Source organism: Quercus robur, chromosome 2, assembly GCF_932294415.1.
Source record: "Quercus robur chromosome 2, dhQueRobu3.1, whole genome shotgun sequence".
Lineage (NCBI taxonomy): Eukaryota > Viridiplantae > Streptophyta > Magnoliopsida > Fagales > Fagaceae > Quercus > Quercus robur.
Window position 1 is genome coordinate 91,292,152 of NC_065535.1, and position 20,459 is coordinate 91,312,610.

Genomic DNA, 20,459 nt, shown 5'->3' on the forward strand with positions numbered 1-20,459 from the left:
ATAACTCAAAATCAACACAAAAACAACTTAAAATCAACTCAAATCCGAAAAACCCATCCCAAACCCAACTCAAAATCAACCCAAAATCCATAGAAAAAAAAAACCCAAAATCCCAAAATCCTTATGTTTCAATCATCTTCATCATCATCATCATCATCATCATCATCATCATCTTCTTCTCTGGAGTGTGAAAAAAAAAAGAATAAAGAAGGAAAGACAAAATAAGGAAATAAAGAAAAAGGACGAAAAAAGAGATGCAGAGATGCAGAGACTTCTTCATCATCATCATCATCTTCATCTTCTTCATCATCATCATTAGCTTTTGAAGTTTCAAAAAAAAAAAAAAAAAAAAGATGCAGAGACCTTGAGCCGGCTTGAGGGATGAGAGGGGTTTGAAGTGTGTGGAAGATTCTGGAGTGGAGTGGAGTGGAGTGGAGTGTGAAGTGGAAGGGAGAAATAAGGAAATAAAGAAAAAAAAAGTAGGGGCACGTGTGTGGAGGAAGTGGCAGGAAAGAGAGGAAATAAGGAAATAAAGAAAAAAAATGGAGGGTACGTGTGTGGTGGAGAAAAAAAGAGGGAAAAAAAGAAAGAAATATGGATAAAAAAATAAAATAAAATAAGGGAAACATAAAATAAAGAATAAGAAATTAAAATTGAGAAATATTGTTACAATATTTTCACAATAAATTTTAAGTGGTATGTTATTATTAGTTAATATTGGTGAGAAAAAAATAATTTGTTTAGAAATTGAAAAAAAATAATTATAATAGCACGTTCAAATTAAAATCAGTATAAATTATCACAATACTTTTACAATAAATCTTAAGTGGTAGGTTATTATTAGCTAATATTGGTGAGAAAAAAATAATTTCACAATATTGATTTAAGTATGAAATAAACTCTCTTATATACATTGTCCTTTTTGGTAATTTATCTTTCAAACTGCCACTTTTATAAGTGTTAGCCAAACACTCAGCTTTTTCAAAAAGCACTTTTTAACAGTTTTTACCAAACGCTCAGCTTTTTGAAAAAACACTTTTTCATTATGCACTTTTTGAAAACTCAACTTTTTCATTATACACTTTTTCAAAAAACTAAACCAAACTCACCCATATTTTAACCTTTATTAAATTTGGATAGAGCTAACCTCTAGTGTCATTTGATTCCAAATATACCAAATACCTCTCCTCGTGTAGGCCACCTAATTTTTCAACTACCTCATTTCCCTCTTAAACCCACCATACCAAATAGCCAAAAACCAACCCATACCAAACCCACTCCAACTCTGCCCACCTCCTCTTACATTTATCACATCTCAAACTCTCAAATATCTAGTGCACCTAGTTTTCTCCGCCTCCCTTCATATCTACAACACCACTACATAACATAACATAACATAGCAACATTTTTAAGGAATGGTTCTTTAAACTCGTCTCTAGCTAGTAAAACCTTCTTCTCAAAAAAAAAAAAAAAAAAAAAAGGCTAGTAAAACCTATGAGAGGAACTGGTCGTGTCGACTAGAACCAGTTGTCAGATAATCCAGTGGCATTCACCCGTGACGGCTATCATTACAATGTACTTTCTGATATCTCTCCACCGCCGCGGCCACCGCCATCTCCGCCACGTCAAAGACCTTTCCACAACCGCGCATTCACAACTCCACGTCCCTCTCAACCACCCGACCTTTCTCGTATGGGCCTCCAACACCTCCCTCGGCAAAACCCTAGTCTCCACAGGCCTCGCCGCCTCCTCTCTCCTCAACCCCACTCCGAAGCCTCGTAAATTCCTCTACCTCAAGCCCATCCAAACCGGCTTCCCTTCAGAATCCGACTCCTCCTCCGTCTTCCACAAGCTCTCCCGCCTCTCCCTGCTCCGCCGCCACAACCTCCCTCATTTCTCTCTCTTCTCCTCCAATCACATCCTCAAAGCCTCATTCCCCGCCGCCAATTCCGCCCTCGGCCAAGAAATCTCCGAGACCCCCCATTCTGGAATGCGCGACTTGGGCTACTACGAGGAGGCGAAGCCCGAGGGGGACGTTGGAGGCGGCGCGGCGTCCCAATTGGTGTGTAAGACGCTGTACGCGTGGCGGGAGGCCGTGTCGCCGCACCTGGCGGCCGAGAGGGAGAGCGGGGTGGTGGAGGACGCGGCGGTGCTCGAATTGCTGCAGAAGTGTTTGAGATTTGAATTGGAAGGTGGTGGGGAAAAGGGGAAGGAAACAGAGATTTTCTGTGTGGTTGAGACCGCCGGCGGGGTTGCGAGTCCCGGACCTTCGGGCTCTCTTCAATGTGACTTGTATAGGTATCTGAATCTTTCATCACCGGGCTTAATGTTGGTTTACAATGATAGTAATGAATTCTGTGAAATTTTAATTGTTTTCAAATTTATATTGGGTGCTTTGCTTTACTAATTTTTTTTTAAAAAAATATTGGCTGACTGGTCAAATTCTAATTCTTTTGTATTTTAAACTAAAGTAGTTAAGATTTATATATATTTTTTTTTTCAATTGAGGAAAATAAAATATAAGAATTCGTATTATAAGTAAAGAAGATTGTGTGTTTGGATGAGTTTTTTTCATCAGCCTATTTAGTTTATTGTGTAAAATACACTTGCTTTGCTCAGGTCAATGTTGCACATTCAACAGAATATCACGGGTCACAAAGGCTATGGGTGCATTTATATAAGCCGTTAGAAAACGGTGTCTTAAGTTTAAAGTTAGCGTTTGTAAAATAGTTATGATAGTTGTGGTTGCAAAACAAAGTTTTGGGTTTTAAAGACTTTCTTTTAAACTCCCAAAATGACTAACCAAATGGACCCTATATAGCAAGACCCTTTTTTTTTTTTTTTTTAAATAGTTTGCTAATTTTTTTTTTTGTAATTATGATCTTTGTTGCATATGCCGGCAGGCCTTTCCGTTTACCTGGTATTCTAGTTGGAGATGGGCGGCTGGGTGGTATTTCTGGAACCATTTCAGCTTATGAGAGTTTGAAACTTCGAGGTTATGACATTGCTGCTGTTGTTTTTGAAGATCATGGCCTTGTAAATGAGATGCCATTACTGTCTTATCTGCGAAATAGGTAAATTAGCTCTTATTAATCTTTTCCCTTTTTGTATATTATTATTTTAAGCAATTATATGCAGACTACATAATGTTCATCACAGGTTATATAATTTGATTTCTCATGACCTGATATTATTCTTCCATTATTTAACTAATTGTTAGTTTTTCTTATACTTGTGTAGTAGGAGTGATCTATATGTGTATTTAATCCATTGTCATTTTTTTTCTAGGGTGCCTGTACTTGTCCTGCCATCAGTTCCGAAAGATCTATCAAATGACTTGATGGAATGGTTTGATGAATCTCGTGGTGTATTTGATTCTTTGAAGGAAGAGATGTTATCAGCTTATTCAAAAAGAATGATGAGATTGCAAGACATGCCAAAGAAAGCAGGAGAGATTTTCTGGTGGCCATTTACTCAGCACCAACTTGTACCTGAAGAAGCTGTTACAGTGATTGATTCACGACATGGTGAGAACTTTGCGGTCTTCAAGGTTCGTGTGATAGCAATGGTCAATGGTTTTATATTTTCTCCTTTCCCTTTCATATGTTTCTTTTTCTGTCTGTCTCCCCCAACTGACTGCTGCTGTAATATGCTAAATTAACTCCATTCTATTTCCATTGTAGGCTCAGAATAATGAATTCATAACTCAACAGTTTGATGCATGTGCTAGTTGGTGGACTCAGGGTCCTGACACTACTTTACAGGTCAATCTCATTAGTAGTTTCTGAGCTTTTTTTTTTTTTTTTTTTCCCTTATTGAATGTGAGTCCATAGGAATGAATTGGGTGATAGTTTTCTCTTACTAGGGGATCTAAACCATACAGTCAGTGTGCTAAACATCATTTCCCCACCATTTTAGTATTGAATGTTTGCCCTGAGTATAGAGTTATTGCAATTTATATTCTTCAGTGATAGCATTTCTGAAAATTTTAATGTGGTTTTCGTTTAGGTGGTTTCAGACTGAGCTCGCAAGAGATATGGGTTATGCTGCTGCAAGATTTGGACATGTAATGTTTCCTGAGAATGTTTATGAACCAGCCTTAGAATGTGCTGAGCTTTTGCTTGAAGGTGTGGGGAAAGGTTAGTATTTCTTTTCTTCTTTTTAGCCAAATAGGATCTTTTTTTTGGTGTTGAAATTATTACTTCACATTTGTTTTTGATAGAAACTTCCAGATACTTTAAGCTCTCTATAATGTTATCAGTTGAATCCATATTTTAGTAAATGTCTGTCCTCAAATATACTGTCCTCTTTAGTTCAAGGGTTGGCCAGAGATTGGTCAATGAAAGATAATGCTGATGGTAGGAGAGGGGTTACATATTGAGAAGAGCCTGTTTTTTTCATTTATTTTCTTTTCTTATGTCATGTTCTACTGCTCATTTGTTTACTGTATATAAATAATGCTTGGGCTGTTTCACCATGCAGGTTGGGCTTCCCGAACATTCTTTTCAGATAATGGATCTACAGCAATTGAAATTGCTCTCAAGATGGCATTTCGTAAATTCTCCTATGATCATGGAATTCTTTCAGATGGTCGCAAGGATAATACAGCTAGCCAAAGGGTTAAGCTTATGGTGGGCCTCACTAATTCTGTTTTCATTGATTACTTATAGTTTACATATTCTGTGATAAAATTTTTTTTTTAAGAGATATACTCTCTGATGGAACAGTGCTGTAAGTCTTTTCAATTGTTATAGGAGAATTTTCTGTTAATATTCAAATCAATATGCTGGTAACTAAGGCGGCTTAATTATTTCACAGGTCTTAGCTCTTCAAGGATCCTATCATGGTGATACTTTGGGTGCTATGGAAGCACAAGCGCCATCTTCTTACACAGGCTTTCTCCAGCAACCATGGTATGAACACTTAGATATAAGCATGTATGAAAAAGTTCCAAATATATTTCTTTATATGTTTGGAATTTTGTAGTTTGTCTAGGTTAATAAATGGTGATATGTCTCTAGTTTTTTTGTGATTCCTAAATATTTATATCTATGGCTATAGATGAGCCATTTTGACAAAAGAAAATTTAGATATTGAAGCAATTAGGTCATCAAATAGTTTTTGACTTTTTGTACCTTTTCACGAGAAGATAATTTCCTCATTCTAGTCCAGTAATAGCAGGTATCAATGAAAAACAAGCTATTTGTCATCAAACCTTGTTAATCATTGATTTATGTGTTTTCACAGGTACACTGGAAGAGGCCTTTTTCTGGATCCTCCTACCGTCTACATGTGCAATGGTGTTTGGAAACTTTCCTTACCTGAAGGGTTGCATTTAGAGATTCCAAAACTTGAAAATAAGGGTAAACCATATATATATATATATATATATATATATATATTTTTAAGTCTACCATCATTCTTAATTGCTATTTGGATCTTGTTTTGTGTCTATTTGAAAATTTTTCCACCTTTTTATATTTTACAGGCTTCAGTTCACGTGATGAAATTTTTCATAAGATAAGGGATAAGTCAGATCTTGCCAGAATTTATTCGTCTTATATATCAGAACAATTATCACAATATTCTGGATCAGGAGGGTTTTACCATATAGGAGCGTTGATTATGGAACCAGGTAAGATAAGCTTACTATTATTCTGTTTCAACCCTCTGTTAAATTTTCATATTATCTTCTTATTCATTTGGAAACTAAAATTAAATTTTTCATGAACTTTATTCTATTGTTTGAAACTTGATGCTGCAGTTTTATTATCTCTTAAACATGAAAAAGGATATAATGGATATAATGTCTGACTCTGAGTCCATCTACTGCATCAGAATTACCTGTGCTGGATGTGGTGCATAGAAATTTTGGTTCTTGCTGTATTACATATTTGTTGGTTCTCACTGTATCTCCAGTTTGTTGGTTCTCTCTCTAGAAGTCAATTTGATATGCTTACTGATATACTCACTGTATTATATATTTTCATGTTTTGATTGTTAAAAAGTAAATGCAAGTAATTTCATAGAAGGTTATAACTTATAGACAATTGTCTGGTTGAATTCTTTATAAAGTCTTCTTAGACTTGAATTATAGGAGTGCACATGTAATAATTTGAAAATATTCCAAAAAGGAAATCACCTCATCAAGCCTATTAATTTTAAATATTTATTCTTACAAAATCAATATTCTGCTAATTATTCTCGATTGGAAAAGGTTTGGATGACATGTGTCCCGTCATATGCATTGCACATGACTCACTTGGTTGGTTGAATTAAGTGAGTCATGTGCATTACACATGACAAGGATAACAGTCATCTTCCTATTGGTGGTTATAGCCCAAGGCTCCAAACATGTTTGGAGCTGAACTTTGTCCTTCTCGATTTTATTGCACATCTTGCAATAATTTTTGATATGTTGGCAATATTTTCCAAAATTGTGAATGACTCACTGAGAATTATCTTTTCGACCCTCAATTTCTAAGTGAATTTTCTGAAACCACAGTATTTTTTTGTAATTTCACTGGCTTTGATTTTCAGTTTTTAAAATTTCAACCTTAATAATGGGAAGGAATGTTAGATCATTGGTTAAAGACTCTTTGGAGGCATGTGTTTGGTATTGGTATTTGTGATTCAGATGCGATCAATGATCATGTAATGTTATATACCATATTTACTGTTGGCATAGCTGCTTTTTCCTGGAAACTGTGCAGTTTACTCATTTAATCGTTTTGACTGTAATGCAGTTATACTAGGTGCTGGGGGAATGCATATGATTGATCCACTTTTCCAGCGGGTACTTGTTAATGAGTGCCGAAGTAAAAAAATTCCAGTTATCTTTGATGAGGTTTTTACGGGTTTTTGGCGTCTGGGAAGAGAGGTTGGTTGCCCTTAAGTTACATTTCACTCTATATTTACTTTAAAAAAAAAAAAAAAAAAAAAAGGAAAACAACTTTTTAGATCACTTAATTGATTGGAAATTTGTCTCTTCTGGCAGACTGCAGCAGAACTACTTGGTTGTGTGCCAGATATTGCCTGCTTTGCAAAGCTGATGACTGGTGGAATTATACCCTTGGCTGCCACGTTGGCAACAAATGCTATATTTAACTCATTTATCGGAGAATCAAAGGTAATCTATGGGCTGTTTTTTTTTTTGTTTCTTTTTCATTTTTGTGTGTTAGTTAGGGCTAAAATATAGAAGAAATTTTGTATAGGAAGTTGACATGTTGGCTTCTGGTAGTGTACTCTTGGCTGTCACATTTGTTGCCCTTGATTGTATTTCACCCTTAGACTCAGAATGTGATAAAGGGAATGACAGGGACTGGTTAATAGCAATGCTAGAACACTCAAGGGTGAATCAGTTTATATGCGGTGAAGTCTTAGACACGGATATTTTCTTTTTGTGTTCTCACTTTACAAAGCTTTGTCATTTAAATTCCCTGGTAGTTGCAGCATGTACACATTGGGTTCTGCCACCTTTTTTTGGCCTTCTTTGATAAGTTATTACCTATTAAAAGGAGATCCAATATATTTGGTTGTCAAAGCAGGATTATGCTTACAAAAATTGGTATAAAAGGGTTTGTTTAACTTAATTCATTCAAGTAATCTAACTTTGAGGTAGTTTGAGCATATTTAGGCCCTGTTAGTTTTTGTGTCAAATGTTTCCTACAAAAAATATTTTCATTGGAAAATGAGTTGTTTTAAGCTGTTTGGTTGTTACCTGGAACATAATTTTCTAGCTTTTGTTTGCACTAAATTCATTAATGACGATGGCGGTTGAGGGGAGGAAAGTGGTGGTGGCGGATGACTGGTGACGATAGCAATGGCAGGTGGGTGGTGGTAGTAACAGTGATCAGTGACTGATGGTGGCTAGTATTCTGAAGATCCCAAGCACCACCTGTATCTTAAAAACTCTAATGTCCCTTGTTTTTATGTGTTTGTGCTGAACAGTGCTCTTGATATTTATTAAGGAATAAAGTGCTTAAATGCTGTTCATTCTTGTTGTAGCTGAAAGCCCTTCTGCATGGACACTCATACTCTGGACATGCTATGGGATGCACAGCAGCTGTTAAATCCATAAAATGGTTCAAAGATCCCCAGACAAACCTAAATATAACTGATGAAGGAAGGTCGCTTAGGGAGGTATGCTGATTGTCTTTTTTTAACTCATGTGATACAAATCTTCCATTAAATTGTATGTGTTAATAATTTATAAATGGGGCATTACAGTACTACAGATGGTAGCACCTCTTTTTTTTTTCTTTTTTTAAATACTCAAATTCAAACTTTTCTGGATGAATTCATCAGTCATATTTAATTCTAACATTTAGCTAGCCACTCCCCCCCCCCCCCCCCCCCCCCCCCCCCCCCCAAAACCCAAAAAAAAAAAAAAAAAAAAAGTCACAGATCATCTTATAGGGATCATGCTGTAAATATCATTATGGATCTATAAATTAATCATTTGTCTTTAAATGCTTGCAGCTATGGGATGAAGATGTGGTGCAGCAGATCTCATCACATCCTGCAGTTGAAAGAGTGGTAGCACTGGGGACTCTCTTTGCCTTAGAACTCCGAGCAGAAGGCAGTAATGCTGGGTATTGTCTTATTGGCTTATCATTTGAATTATTTTAAAATTTCATCTTCAAGTAATTTTCATGGTAGCACTACATGTCACTGTTACACTTTCCAACTAATAAGCTGGAAGGTTACACTGAAATTTATTTCCTTAAGAAACTGTTACGTGAAGCATCTTGGACTTTCGCAGCTTCTCTGTCATAACCATACAAACAGTAAATGGTGATCCTGTATGGTTCATCATGTCTGAAATCATCGCAAGAATGATCGAGATCAATCAAGGAGCTAATTTTGAGCTTGTCTGGCTTCAAATAGAAGGCAATTAATGGTTATTCAAACACCATAATTCTCTTTTCTTTTTTTTGAGAAACCCATAATTGTCTCATTGATCTGATGATTTGAGGATCTATGAGCACGTGTAGGCAATGGTATTTGTGGCATGATCAGTCTATTTCTGCTTTATGACTCACTTAAAAAAGCTATTGCCATATCGCCCATATCCCTGTTATAACAAACTCTTACTTTTGGTCTGTTTTTCTCTTCCTTGTGACCTGATTTTCCGCCATTGTGCATGCACTACTGCTTGTGTTCCAGTTCAGTCCTTATCCATGATTTAATGTTTATCCCCTCATTTAGAAAGTTCTGCTCTAAGCGCGTCTTTTACAGGTATGCATCGCAATATGCTAGCTCTCTTCTTCAGAATCTCCGTCAGGATGGCATTTACACGAGGCCTTTGGGCAATGTCATATATCTCATGTGCGGGCCCTGCACATCTCCTGAGATCTGCAGCCAATTACTCGTTAAACTTTACAAAAGACTTGAAGACTTTGACCAGTTTCACCAAATTAGAGAGGAGAATTCTGAAAGCTATGGTGGTTGAATCATTGCTAGCTATTCAAAGTCTATTCTTTTTTGGGCCCATGTTAGCATCTGAGTTTATTATTTGTAAGGATTCACAATCATTAATTATTATTTTTTTTTTCCAGAAGCTATAATTGGTGATAATTTGATATTCTTGCCATTCTTCATCAGTCATTTTGTGGTATTTTATAATATTTGCTTGACTGCTCGGTGGCTCCTTGACAAATATGGGCTTCAATAGAGGAATGAAGTATCTAAGCTAAATATTATTATCTACATTTATCATGGTTTTTGATTAATTATCTTCCCACCATAGGCAATGAACAAAGTTGCATGAGCTCAATCACATAATTTGAGCAATAAAGGCCCTTCATCAATCACTTCTTGTTTCGCCTCTCCAATTATTGGCTGGGTTAAATTTAAACTCAATGCAACTATAGGTAGATTTGCATGTTCAGCCTATCTTGAGAGGAATAGCAGAGTGAAAATCGTTGGTTTATGGGCTAAAATGTTATATGACACTCTGAAAATGCGAGCCTCTTCAGCAAATAATAATAATAATAAATAAATAAATAAAGGTGATAGAACCGATGTCAGAGGGGGCTCCTCCATTTATACTTTTATTTGTTTGGGGACAATTTATCTAGTTTTTTGTTAAAAAGTTTTAAATGAAGGTATGCTAAAGTATACTTTGTATTTTGAAAAAGTGAGAAAAATTAGAAAAAAGTGAAGTTTTAAAAAGTTATATATAAAAGTTAAAAGTTAAAAACTAAAACTAAAAACTAATATCAAACTCAAGTACACAAAGTAAGCTAGGTTTGAAATCTCAATGAGCATGATGGGGTGTCAAAACAATTTCTCATTTTTCTCTAGTTTTAGGAACATTAATTGTTAGACCCTTGATCCTTGATAGGGGTGATTACATTAAGTGTGTCATGTGTGGCACCTTCCATCCATGCCAACCACAGAAACTCATGGACATGAAGGAAGCATATCATGGGCTGAGCAAGATTCCTTAAAGAAATAGAAGACTATATTGCCTCACTCATTGTGGTCCATGCAAACTCGTGTTTGACTTTAGAGGCAATGTGTTTGTTGCCTTGCAAAGGTAATGAATCTGTGGTCGTGGTTTGGTAGACTATAAGCTACGCGTGTGTTGTGCCAGTGGGATGAGTCGTGACGGCTTTGTATGGGCTTCGCCATGGCCTATGGGCATATTGTTGTGCAGTGAGTATAGCTCTCTTGTGTGCAGGGAAAAACATTTTTCGGGTTATGGCTTACATGACCAAGTATGGTTGGGTTGCATACGGAAGTGCATCAAACAATGCAAAATAGAAAATTTTATTAATTTTACACATCTAAGCCCTCAAATCATTTACGTTGGTCAAGCTAAAAATTGTGTAAATTTGTAAAGTTGATACAATAATTGTGTAAATTTAAACTAACGTTATTCATTTTGCATTTAGTTTTATCATTTCTTTACGTATCTCGAGGATAAAAAAAAAAGAGTGAATAATAGCTGTTGTGTATGAAAAAAGATAAATAATTAAAGAAAATCAAGAAAAATTGATATTTCAATGAAATATAGTGTAAACAGATAATTCGATGTGAGGTGTTTTAAAAAATGAGTATGTAAAATAGAAAAAAAAATTGATTCTTATACTAAAATATATGTAATTTTTTGCACAAACTGATATGAATGCTATAATATGTTATTTCGGCTGTATGGGATGTATTGGCTAGATTTGAGGGTGTCATTGACATAAGCCAAGCCCTCCACATGGCAGTACATGGGGCGAATACTAGGTGTTGGGCAGTGTGCTTTGGATATCAGGTTGATAGACACGGCTTGTGATGGGCTGGAACATGCGCACAAACTATATGCATGTGTCTGATCATCAAAAAAAAAAAAAAAAAAAAACTATATGCATCTAATAGATGACAACAACTTGGTGTGACGGTTACCAAGTAGCTGCATGCATGGATCATAGATGGTCTTTGTCAATGTGCTAGCTGCATGGAAAGGCTCCAAGATATAATATAGTTAGGCACAAATATTACTTACATGTTATGTTAGAATGGACCAATGAAGGTTGGCCTGAGTGGAAGGGGCTCTGGTCGCTTAAGCAAGTGGTCTCTAGTTCGAGCCTTTGTAGTTGCAGCAAATTTTCTTGGGAGAGGTCCCCACCTTTGGTGCCCGACAGTACCTCGGAGGATTAGTCCCAGGTGAAGACTGGCGATACCTTGGGAAACCAAAAAAAAAAAAAAAAATTTATGTTAGAATAGTTAATTGATTAAATTCATCATATTTTAACAATTTAAATTTTTAGAATAAATGATAATTTATCATGTTATACCTTTAAGCTATTGGGGATGTTAACAAGATTTGTGCGAGGCAATTTATTATATCGAAGCATTATAAACCTTGTGGTATTGTAAGCTTGGTGGATGATTAGACAAAGACAATTTGAGTTAGGAAAAACCTTAAGTTGCTTTGTACTTTGAGGCAAAGTAATAAAGGATCGAAGTGTTTTCCCTTGAGCTTTGGGTTGACTGTGCATGCTTTAATTTGTGTTGTGCATCCTTTTATTCACACAAACTGATTGATTGTTTCCTCGGGCTTGGCTGAGATAAAGTAAGAAATACTTGGAAGCAACACACAAGTCACAAGGCAAACAGTTTGTGGTCAAAATATGAGATTTGACACGACTCCTTCTTCTTTTTTCTCTTTTCAAAAATTTTTACTTTTTTATAATTCAATAATTACTATCACTTACTATGTGATAGGAGGGATTTGATCTTAATCGTTTGTATTGAAAATATGCAAATGTGTATATATTTATGAATAAAGTTTGAGTTGTTCAATTATATTAGATTTATTAAAATAAAGGCACGTGTTCACTTTCGTTGGACGTAAGCCTCATCCTATACCTACCAACTGGCTAAGAATAAAATCCTATTTATGTGAAGTTGATTAGTTGCAGACCTAGTACTAAAATATTAATAGTTTTCACGTTCTTTAATTGCCTTTTTATCCTTTTGTCTGTTTTTACTGAGGCGTCTTTTCTTTGTTTCCTTTGCTTTGTTTATTGTTGTATCTTTTTGCCGCAGTCCGAACAGGATCAAAAGAAGAAGAAATGGAGAACAGATATATTTTTTTTTGTTCTATTCTTTTTCTTTTTCTTTTGCTGAATAAGGCTTTTTTTTTCCGTAACTTCCGTAACTGTAGGTGTTTCATGTACTAGCGGCGAGGGAATGATAATAATCTGATCCTTATAAGTCCTTTTTTATTTATTTTTTATTTAATAGGACAGTACATCTGGATATTTGTAGCCCTTTTTTTTAGTACTTTTCTTTTTGGTAATGCATGCATGAGTCATCATGACCATTCCACCATTGATCAAATGCAAATTTACGTTTGGTTAGCTTTAGATTTATTTATTTTTTTTGGGTTAAACTTAATTTGATGAGTAATTATTAGAAATTTTAAGAAAATTATTATATAAAAAGAGATGAGTTCAAATTATACCTGATGTAACTTCACAAAAATTGTACCTTTTTTGAACTATAGATTCTCATTAGGTTAAACGGTGAGAAATTACTACTTGCTATCTCATTAATACAAAATTATTATGCCACGTCAACTACTTTTATTGAATTTTCTCACATTTATTGCCCAACATCCCTCAATCACCTTCCCACTACCACGGTACCACCCCACTGAAAAAAGTGCCAGACTTGGCCATTCTATGGAGATCATTGAAAAATAAAAATATTACAGAGTTTTCTTTTTAAGTCTCGTGAAAATATCTTGGAAAAGTCTCTTTCCCATGAGAGTCTTAAGGCTAGAGGATTTCCTGACTGGACCTGTACTACCTTACATGTGCAAGAATGGTAAAATGATTCAACGGCACCTTGTGTATGTATAAGTATATATTTGTGTCCAACAATTTAGTTGACATTGATGGCGTCTGATTGAACAAATTGCAATTCACAACAAGAATCAGTATGCCCTTAAACTAACTCCGGGTATTTCCAAAAACTCATCAATCACTCCAAAAATCATCATCTCTGCACCTTCCTCAATCCTCACTCACCGACACTTATGGTCACTGGGATGTGGTTGAATAGATGAATGGAAATCTGTAGAACAGGTTCACATGTACGTTTATCCAAATAATAATAATAATAATAATAATAACAACAGCAAGAAGAAAAGAAAAAAAAAAAAGTTTGACCACACTGTCATTAATACATCCCAAAAAAACTAGTATTTGGTGTTGGCGTGTGAGTGTATTCCCTTATTTCATCTCCCTTCCCCCATATATGTGTGTGTGTTTCTCAAATTTATAATAAAATAAAATAAAATAAAAACTCTATATTAATGGCATAAGAAGTAATGATTTATCACTGTTAAGAGCATCCACAGCTGGAGGGCCAAATGTCAAATGTACGGTACATTTGGCATTTAAGCCCAAAATGTGCTCAGCAATTGGAAGGTCATATGGGAAATGTTACATTTTTTTTGGCATATAGCCAGCTACAGTACCATCTTAAATGTAAGATGGTACTGTAGCTGAATTGTATAAAAAAATTAATTTTCTAATCCTCTCTCCTCATTTTTATCCGGGAATTTCTCTCTCCTCTCTCATATTTCTATTCTTTTCTCTCTCTTCCTTCTCTCTTTCTCATCTACTCTCTGCTCTCTTCAGACCCAAGACCCCGTGGCTTCCTCAATGGTGAAATCGGATGGGTCGGTGTGGCTCCGATGGGTTTGAATGGGAGCTCCTATGGCTCTGATAGTGATTCCGACGAGGCTAGGCTGGTGGGTTTCTTCGGAGGTGTGGGTTTTGACAATGGTGGAGATCGTGGGTTTTGATGACGGTGGTTTGGTGGGCGTGGGTGTTAATTTTTTTTTGGGTTTGCTGGTATATGTGATCGGCGTTGTGGTGGCTGTGGCGTGGCGGAGATTGGTGGGTGGCGAGATCGGTGGAGCTGTGGTGGCTATAGCGTTGTGGTGGCTGTGGCGTTGTGATCAGCGTGGGTGTGTGTGTGTGTGTGTGTGTGTGTGTCTTTTTTTTTTTTTTTTTTTTTTTTTGGGTTTGCTGGTATATGTGATCGGCGTTGTGGTGGCTGTGGCATGGCAGAGATTGGTGGGTGGCAAGATCAATGGAGCTGTGGTGGCTATGGCATTGTGGTGGTTGTGGCATTGTGATCGGCGTGGGTGTTAATGGTTTTTTGTTTTTTTTTTTTTTTTTGGTTTACTAGTATATGTGATCAGCGTTGTGGTGGCTGTGGCGTTGTGATAGGCGTGATGGTTTTTTTTTTTTTTTTCTTTTCTTTTTTGTTTCGCCGATCTGAGTTGATATGGATGATGGAGGAGTTGGGTTGATATGGATGATGGATTGGAGGAGGAGGCTGGAAGAAGGTGAAAAGTAAAGTAATGGAGGATTCTGGAAGGGGCGCGGGGGAGAAAATTGAGAAAAAACAAAAAAAAAATTTATTACAAAGATATATTATTTTAATGAGTAGAAGAGGAAAATAGAGTTTTGGAATGTTGGGTGTATTGTAAAATGGTATGGTATAATTAATAAAGTAGCTTTTTAGAATGGTAAAATAAGATGAGATAGCAAATCCAGCTGTGGATGCTCTTAGGTCTAATAAGGATCTACGGTCTAAAAATGATGTAACTTTTGTCAAATTACACCAGGTGTAACTTGAATATATCTCATAAAAAAAAAAAAAAGTGATTTTAAATGTCAAGATTTTTGTAGTTGAATCAAAATTTAATAGGAGAATCAAAATTTTAAAAATCCCTCTTTTATATATATATATATATAGTCTTACCCTATTCCTAGTTATAGATATTGGCACCCACCATTTAGAATTATTAGAGTCCATATAATTAAGTGGATTTATTTATTTATTTAATACTCCTATTAATTAAGTAGTATTTATTTAGTTTTTTTATTTAAATGCATTCTTCTTAATTTTTGAAATGTAAAATCCATAATTAAAATTTTGTATCTAGGCTTTATTAACATTTCATTTTCAAAGATAATATGTTAATTAATTTCATATTCTTATGACATAATCGATCTTAAATAGGATTTCATCAATTCTACATTTGAAAACCTTTTACAGTCGAACAAAAATAACAAATTAGTAAAGTTTTGTAAGCAATATATGCATTTAGGGGAAAAAAATCTAGGCTTTTTATAAATAAAAAATTGTTATATAACATGTTTAAACATCATTATGATTATTTTCATTAAAATATTTATGCTTTGTTATTTAATTATATTTTAAATTTTTTTTGTGAGTTTCTTATTTATTTGAGAGATTTTCATCCTACAAATTCTCTATTATATTTTTTATATTGCTAGTAGAAATTTATCAAGAAATCCTATTTGCGATTCTATTAATCCTTTGTTCTCTCTTGTTGTTTTTATAATTTTTTTATATTCCTATTTTTATTTTTTAGAAGACATTTTTTATTAAAAATTATTTACAAATAAAAGAAATACTATTTATGATATAAAGTTATAATATAATAAAAAATAAATTTGAAAGTGTAGCACAATAGAATCTAATTTCTTTAATGTATTATTGCAACTTCGAGAAAAATAGAATCACCTAATAGTATCAACCTGCCCAAACAATAATGCAAAGATAGATTTACCACATAACTTGATGACTTGATACTAACCAAAGCAAGATTAATTCCATATGTCAAATAAAAAATCATGATTCGGTCATAAAACAAGTTATACTTTCCTTGGCTAAGGTGATTTATGTTTGTGGGTTGTGTGAGTTATGAGCATGGGTCATCGTTGATGGTCATGCGTGGGCGTCAATTGTTGGTTAGCGACGTGGATTGCCTTTGGATGGCTGTCGATGGTTATTGTTAATAGTCATGGGTGGGTGTGGGTTTTGTGGATTGTGTGGGTTACAGTCATTGATCGTTCGGTCACCATCGATTATGCCTTTAGGAGTTCGTTGATTTGTGTGGATTTGCTATTCCCAATTCTTGTTGGCCATTTTTTATTTATTTATTAGAATAGAAGAAGGATTCATCTTAAAAATATGAAAAAGAAACAGAGACCCATTTGCAAAACAACTGTTTTTTCTTCTTCTCTCAAAGTTTAAAAACAATGAAAAACATATATTGGAAACAAGTTTTGAAAACATATTTTTTAAAAAAAAGGTAATCAAATAGTTGTTTTGGATTATGAGAAATATGGTTAAATTTTTGTAAAATTTGTTCCGATGTTTGTAGACTATATGTAATTGCTTTACACAATATACTTGCTATAATTGTTTTGAATTGTACAACAAATATTACTAATTTTCAGCACATCCCAAATACCAAAAAGCGTTCTTGAACTCGTTTTTAAGTTCATTAATAACTAAACATAAAAAATTGAGTCAGCTTTCAAGAAATTTAAAATAACCAAAAAAAAAAAAAACGTTTTTATCAAAACAAACGAAGTGTAAAAAATAAAAATAAAGGTCAGATTTTGGCCGACAAACTTTCTTTAATGTGACTGATTGAATTGAATCACCCAATTAGGAACATCCCAGGCCGATGTAAAGCTTCAAAACTTGGTCATTCACGTTTGCTCTAATTAAGGCATGAAAATCATTGGTTCCTTAAAAAAAAGGTAACCAAATACTTGTTTTAGATTATGAGAAGTATGGCTGAATTTTGTAAATATTTTATAATGTGTGTAGACTATGTAAGTAATTGCTTTACACAGTATACTTATTATACTTATTTTGAATTGTACAACAATTAATACTAATTTTCAGCACATCCCAAATACCAAAAAGCATTTTTGAACTTGCTTTTAAGTTAGTTATAACAACTGAACATAAAAAATTGAGTCAGCTTTCAAGAAATTAAAAAAAAAAAAAAATCGTTTTTGTAAAAAATAAAAAATAAAAATGAAGTGTAAAAAAAATAAGGACAAAATTTAACTACAAAATTTGTTGTAACATAAGGTTACAATTTTACTCAATATCTTTTTATTATAAGTGAATTTTAACAAATCCACTATTGGATTACACATTCTTCTTATATACTCTATGCTTACAAAATTTCTAAAAAATTGAAGATCAATAGTTATGTCATCAATAAATTGTTTAAATTTCAAGTTTTTGTAATTTAAAATTATACATAAAATATAAGTTTATAGATTATATAGTAAATAATATCTGATTGACATAAAATTTAATATGTGTATTAAGAATGTAAAAAAGAACATGTAATTCAACAGTTAGATTTTCAAAATATGTAATAATGTTTATTTTCCTAAGTAAGATTTGTGTGTATGTTAAAATACTTCGTATTCTTAACAAAAAAAATTATAACTTTAAGCTATAACCAAATTTGTAACTACTCTTTGTTCAAAAAATAAAAGTTAGATTTCGGCCGACAAACTTTCTTTAGTTTGAATGACTGAATCAGGAACATTCCAGGCGGACGTAAAGCTTCAAAACTTGGTCATGCAAGTTTGCTCTCTTTAGCATCAGCATTGAAGAATGCTACTCTATCCTATTTTACCATTCCAAAAAACTATTTTATCAATTATATTATACCATTTTACAATACACCCTACATCCAAAAACTCTATTATTTTACTTTTTCATTAAAATATTATTATTTTTAATCTTTCTTTATTATTTCTTTCACATCATCACTTTTTTTCAATTAAGGGGTGGAATAAAATATATATATATATATATATATATTTTTTTTTTTTTAGCATAGTGCTACAGTACAATTCTAAGTTTAGAATTGTATTGTAGCATTATTGCAAAAAAATTTGCAATAGTGAGGTATAGCATTTTTTGATGCAAATGTTTTTTAGCTATGAAATGCCAAAAAGACCTTAGATATGGCATTAGCATTCTTCAATGCTAATGCTCTAATGGCATGAAAATCATTGGTTCCTTATACTTTCCAAGTCCAATGGGCACTACTTATCATATGTTGTCTTTCTCTTTCACAAAATTTACCATTATTGATAAAATGAGTATTTTAGTTACTCTTTGATCAAAAAACTTCGTTTTTATTTGGTAAATATTTACGTCCCAAATTCTCAACCAATGTTGAATTTCAGAGAAAAAGTATTGGAACTAGCAGCAACATTTTATTGATCATTATAATGATTAACAATAACATAATAAAAACAATAAGAGCATCCTTATCAAGACTTTTAAAAATTTAGTATTTACCCTCTCAAAACCTATATTTATAACATATAACACACCACTTTACCATACAACCTATATCAAAATTTCTATTTTTTTTACCATTTCATTTAAATATTGTTTCTTTATTATTTTTCAATAATTTTTTATTTTTTCTCTCTCCTCTGTCTCTCTTTTCTGTCTCTCTCTTTCTCACAGCACTGCCGGCGCCACACTACCACATCCACTCACCACAACCACCACTGGTATAACAAAACCCAACAGCCAATAGCCACCTCACCCAGCAGCCAACAACCACCACAAACCCATCACCCACAAACCCACCACACAAACCCAACCACAAATCACCACAGCACAGCCATAGCCACCATTACCGGCGGCACCCACAACCTCTGCAAATCGGGATTCCCACCACCCAAAACCAAATCAAAAACTCAACAAACTAACATCAAAACCACCAATCAAACCCAGTACCACCACAAATCACAAACCCATGTAAGAAATCACAGACCCAAAATTAGAAAGAGCATATTTTTGAAATTTCTCACCCAAAATCAAATCACAAAACCCACCCAAACCCAGCCACACCTGTCGAAACCTAGCCATGCTCGCCGAACCAACGCAACCCAGCCACCCCGATCAACAGTAGAGATCACAAACCACAAACTCGACCTCATCTTCTTCACGGTTTCGCCGAACCACTACCACCATGGTTTTCATTTGTGGATGCCCGTGAATGAAGAAAAGAGAAAGAAAGAAGAAAAGAGAAAAGAAGTGAGACCAGTGAGAGAAGGAAAGAAGAAATGAGAGAAGAAGACACCGGTGAGAGAAAAAGAAAGAAGAGTACAGGAAGAGAGATGAGAGAGCAATAAAAAAAAAAAAAAATTTATAAGATTTGAGCTACAGTGCGCTCTTACTGTAGCAAGATTGCAAAAATTTTAAGATATATGATGTTTGATGGAGTAGCATTTTAGCATATATCCCTTTTAACATCTTTGATGAGAATGCTCTAACAACTTTCTTCAAAAAGAAGAAAAAAAATAAAAACAAAATAACAACAATAAAAAATACATTGGGTTAGTACCATCAATTTAATGATAGTTTATTAATCATTATTATGATTAACAATAACATAATAAAAACAACTTTCCCCCAAAAGAAGAAAAAAATAAAAAATAAAAACAAAATAACAACTATACAATAATACATTGGCTCAATTTAGGCTACGTTTGGATTGGGTTGAAAACAGAGCACGTCTGCGTCTGCGTTTTTTTTTTTTTTTTTTCATGCGTTTGTGAGACTTGAGGCTACTGTTCATACACTGTTTAATGAACAGTAACAGCAAAATTTGACTTTTCTCACTTTTTCAGCCAATCAGTGCACATCGTGTACTGTTTATGGACCCACAAATTTTACTTTTCAGTAACTTTTTCATTACAAATGGGTCCCACGGTACTATTCACAAATTTAAAAATTATTTTGTTATAATATTTTTCAGTTTTCAGTTTCAGTTTTTAATTTTCAACTGTATCTAAATAGACCCTTAATGATAGCAATAGAAAAGTCGGCCAGCCAAAAAGGAAAAGGAAATTCTTTTGTTTAAAAAGAAAACAAAAAAAACAAAAAGAAGTGGCGTCAGCTCAGTAAAATGAAGTGACGCCAATGTCAAAATTATATAAAATTTCCAAGTGACGTGGTAAGAGGGGCTAACACATCTTGGTAAACGTACGGTCATGATTTCATGCTCGTTTGTCCTTCGGACGATCCTAAAGCAACGACCAATATGGGATTGGGATCTAACACTCATT

The 20,459-nt window shown here is 34.1% G+C and overlaps 1 protein-coding gene across 1 annotated transcript; it reads left to right on the forward strand.

Annotated features, from left to right (window-relative positions):
* Window positions 1–1,573: 1,573 nt before the first annotated feature.
* Window positions 1,574–9,640, forward strand: LOC126715780 (bifunctional dethiobiotin synthetase/7,8-diamino-pelargonic acid aminotransferase, mitochondrial). The gene is made up of 14 exons (XM_050416570.1): window positions 1,574–2,298; window positions 2,904–3,074; window positions 3,289–3,550; window positions 3,684–3,764; window positions 4,019–4,139; window positions 4,483–4,631; window positions 4,819–4,913; window positions 5,248–5,363; window positions 5,489–5,635; window positions 6,747–6,880; window positions 6,998–7,129; window positions 8,008–8,142; window positions 8,482–8,594; window positions 9,241–9,640. The coding sequence occupies exons 1-14, from the start codon at window positions 1,574–1,576 to the stop codon at window positions 9,452–9,454; spliced, it is 2,595 nt and encodes an 864-aa protein (XP_050272527.1). The 3' UTR covers window positions 9,455–9,640.
* The last annotated feature ends 10,819 nt before the right edge of the window (window positions 9,641–20,459 follow it).

Excerpts from the sequence above, each read along its gene's own strand:
- LOC126715780 (XM_050416570.1), top strand. The coding sequence starts at position 1,574 with ATGTACTTTCTGATATCTCTCCACCGCCGCGGCCACCGCCATCTCCGC. Across the intron at positions 6,881-6,997 it reads TTTGGCGTCTGGGAAGAGAG|ACTGCAGCAGAACTACTTGG; the intron begins GTTGGTTGCCCT and ends CTCTTCTGGCAG. Across the intron at positions 8,143-8,481 it reads AAGGAAGGTCGCTTAGGGAG|CTATGGGATGAAGATGTGGT; the intron begins GTATGCTGATTG and ends AAATGCTTGCAG.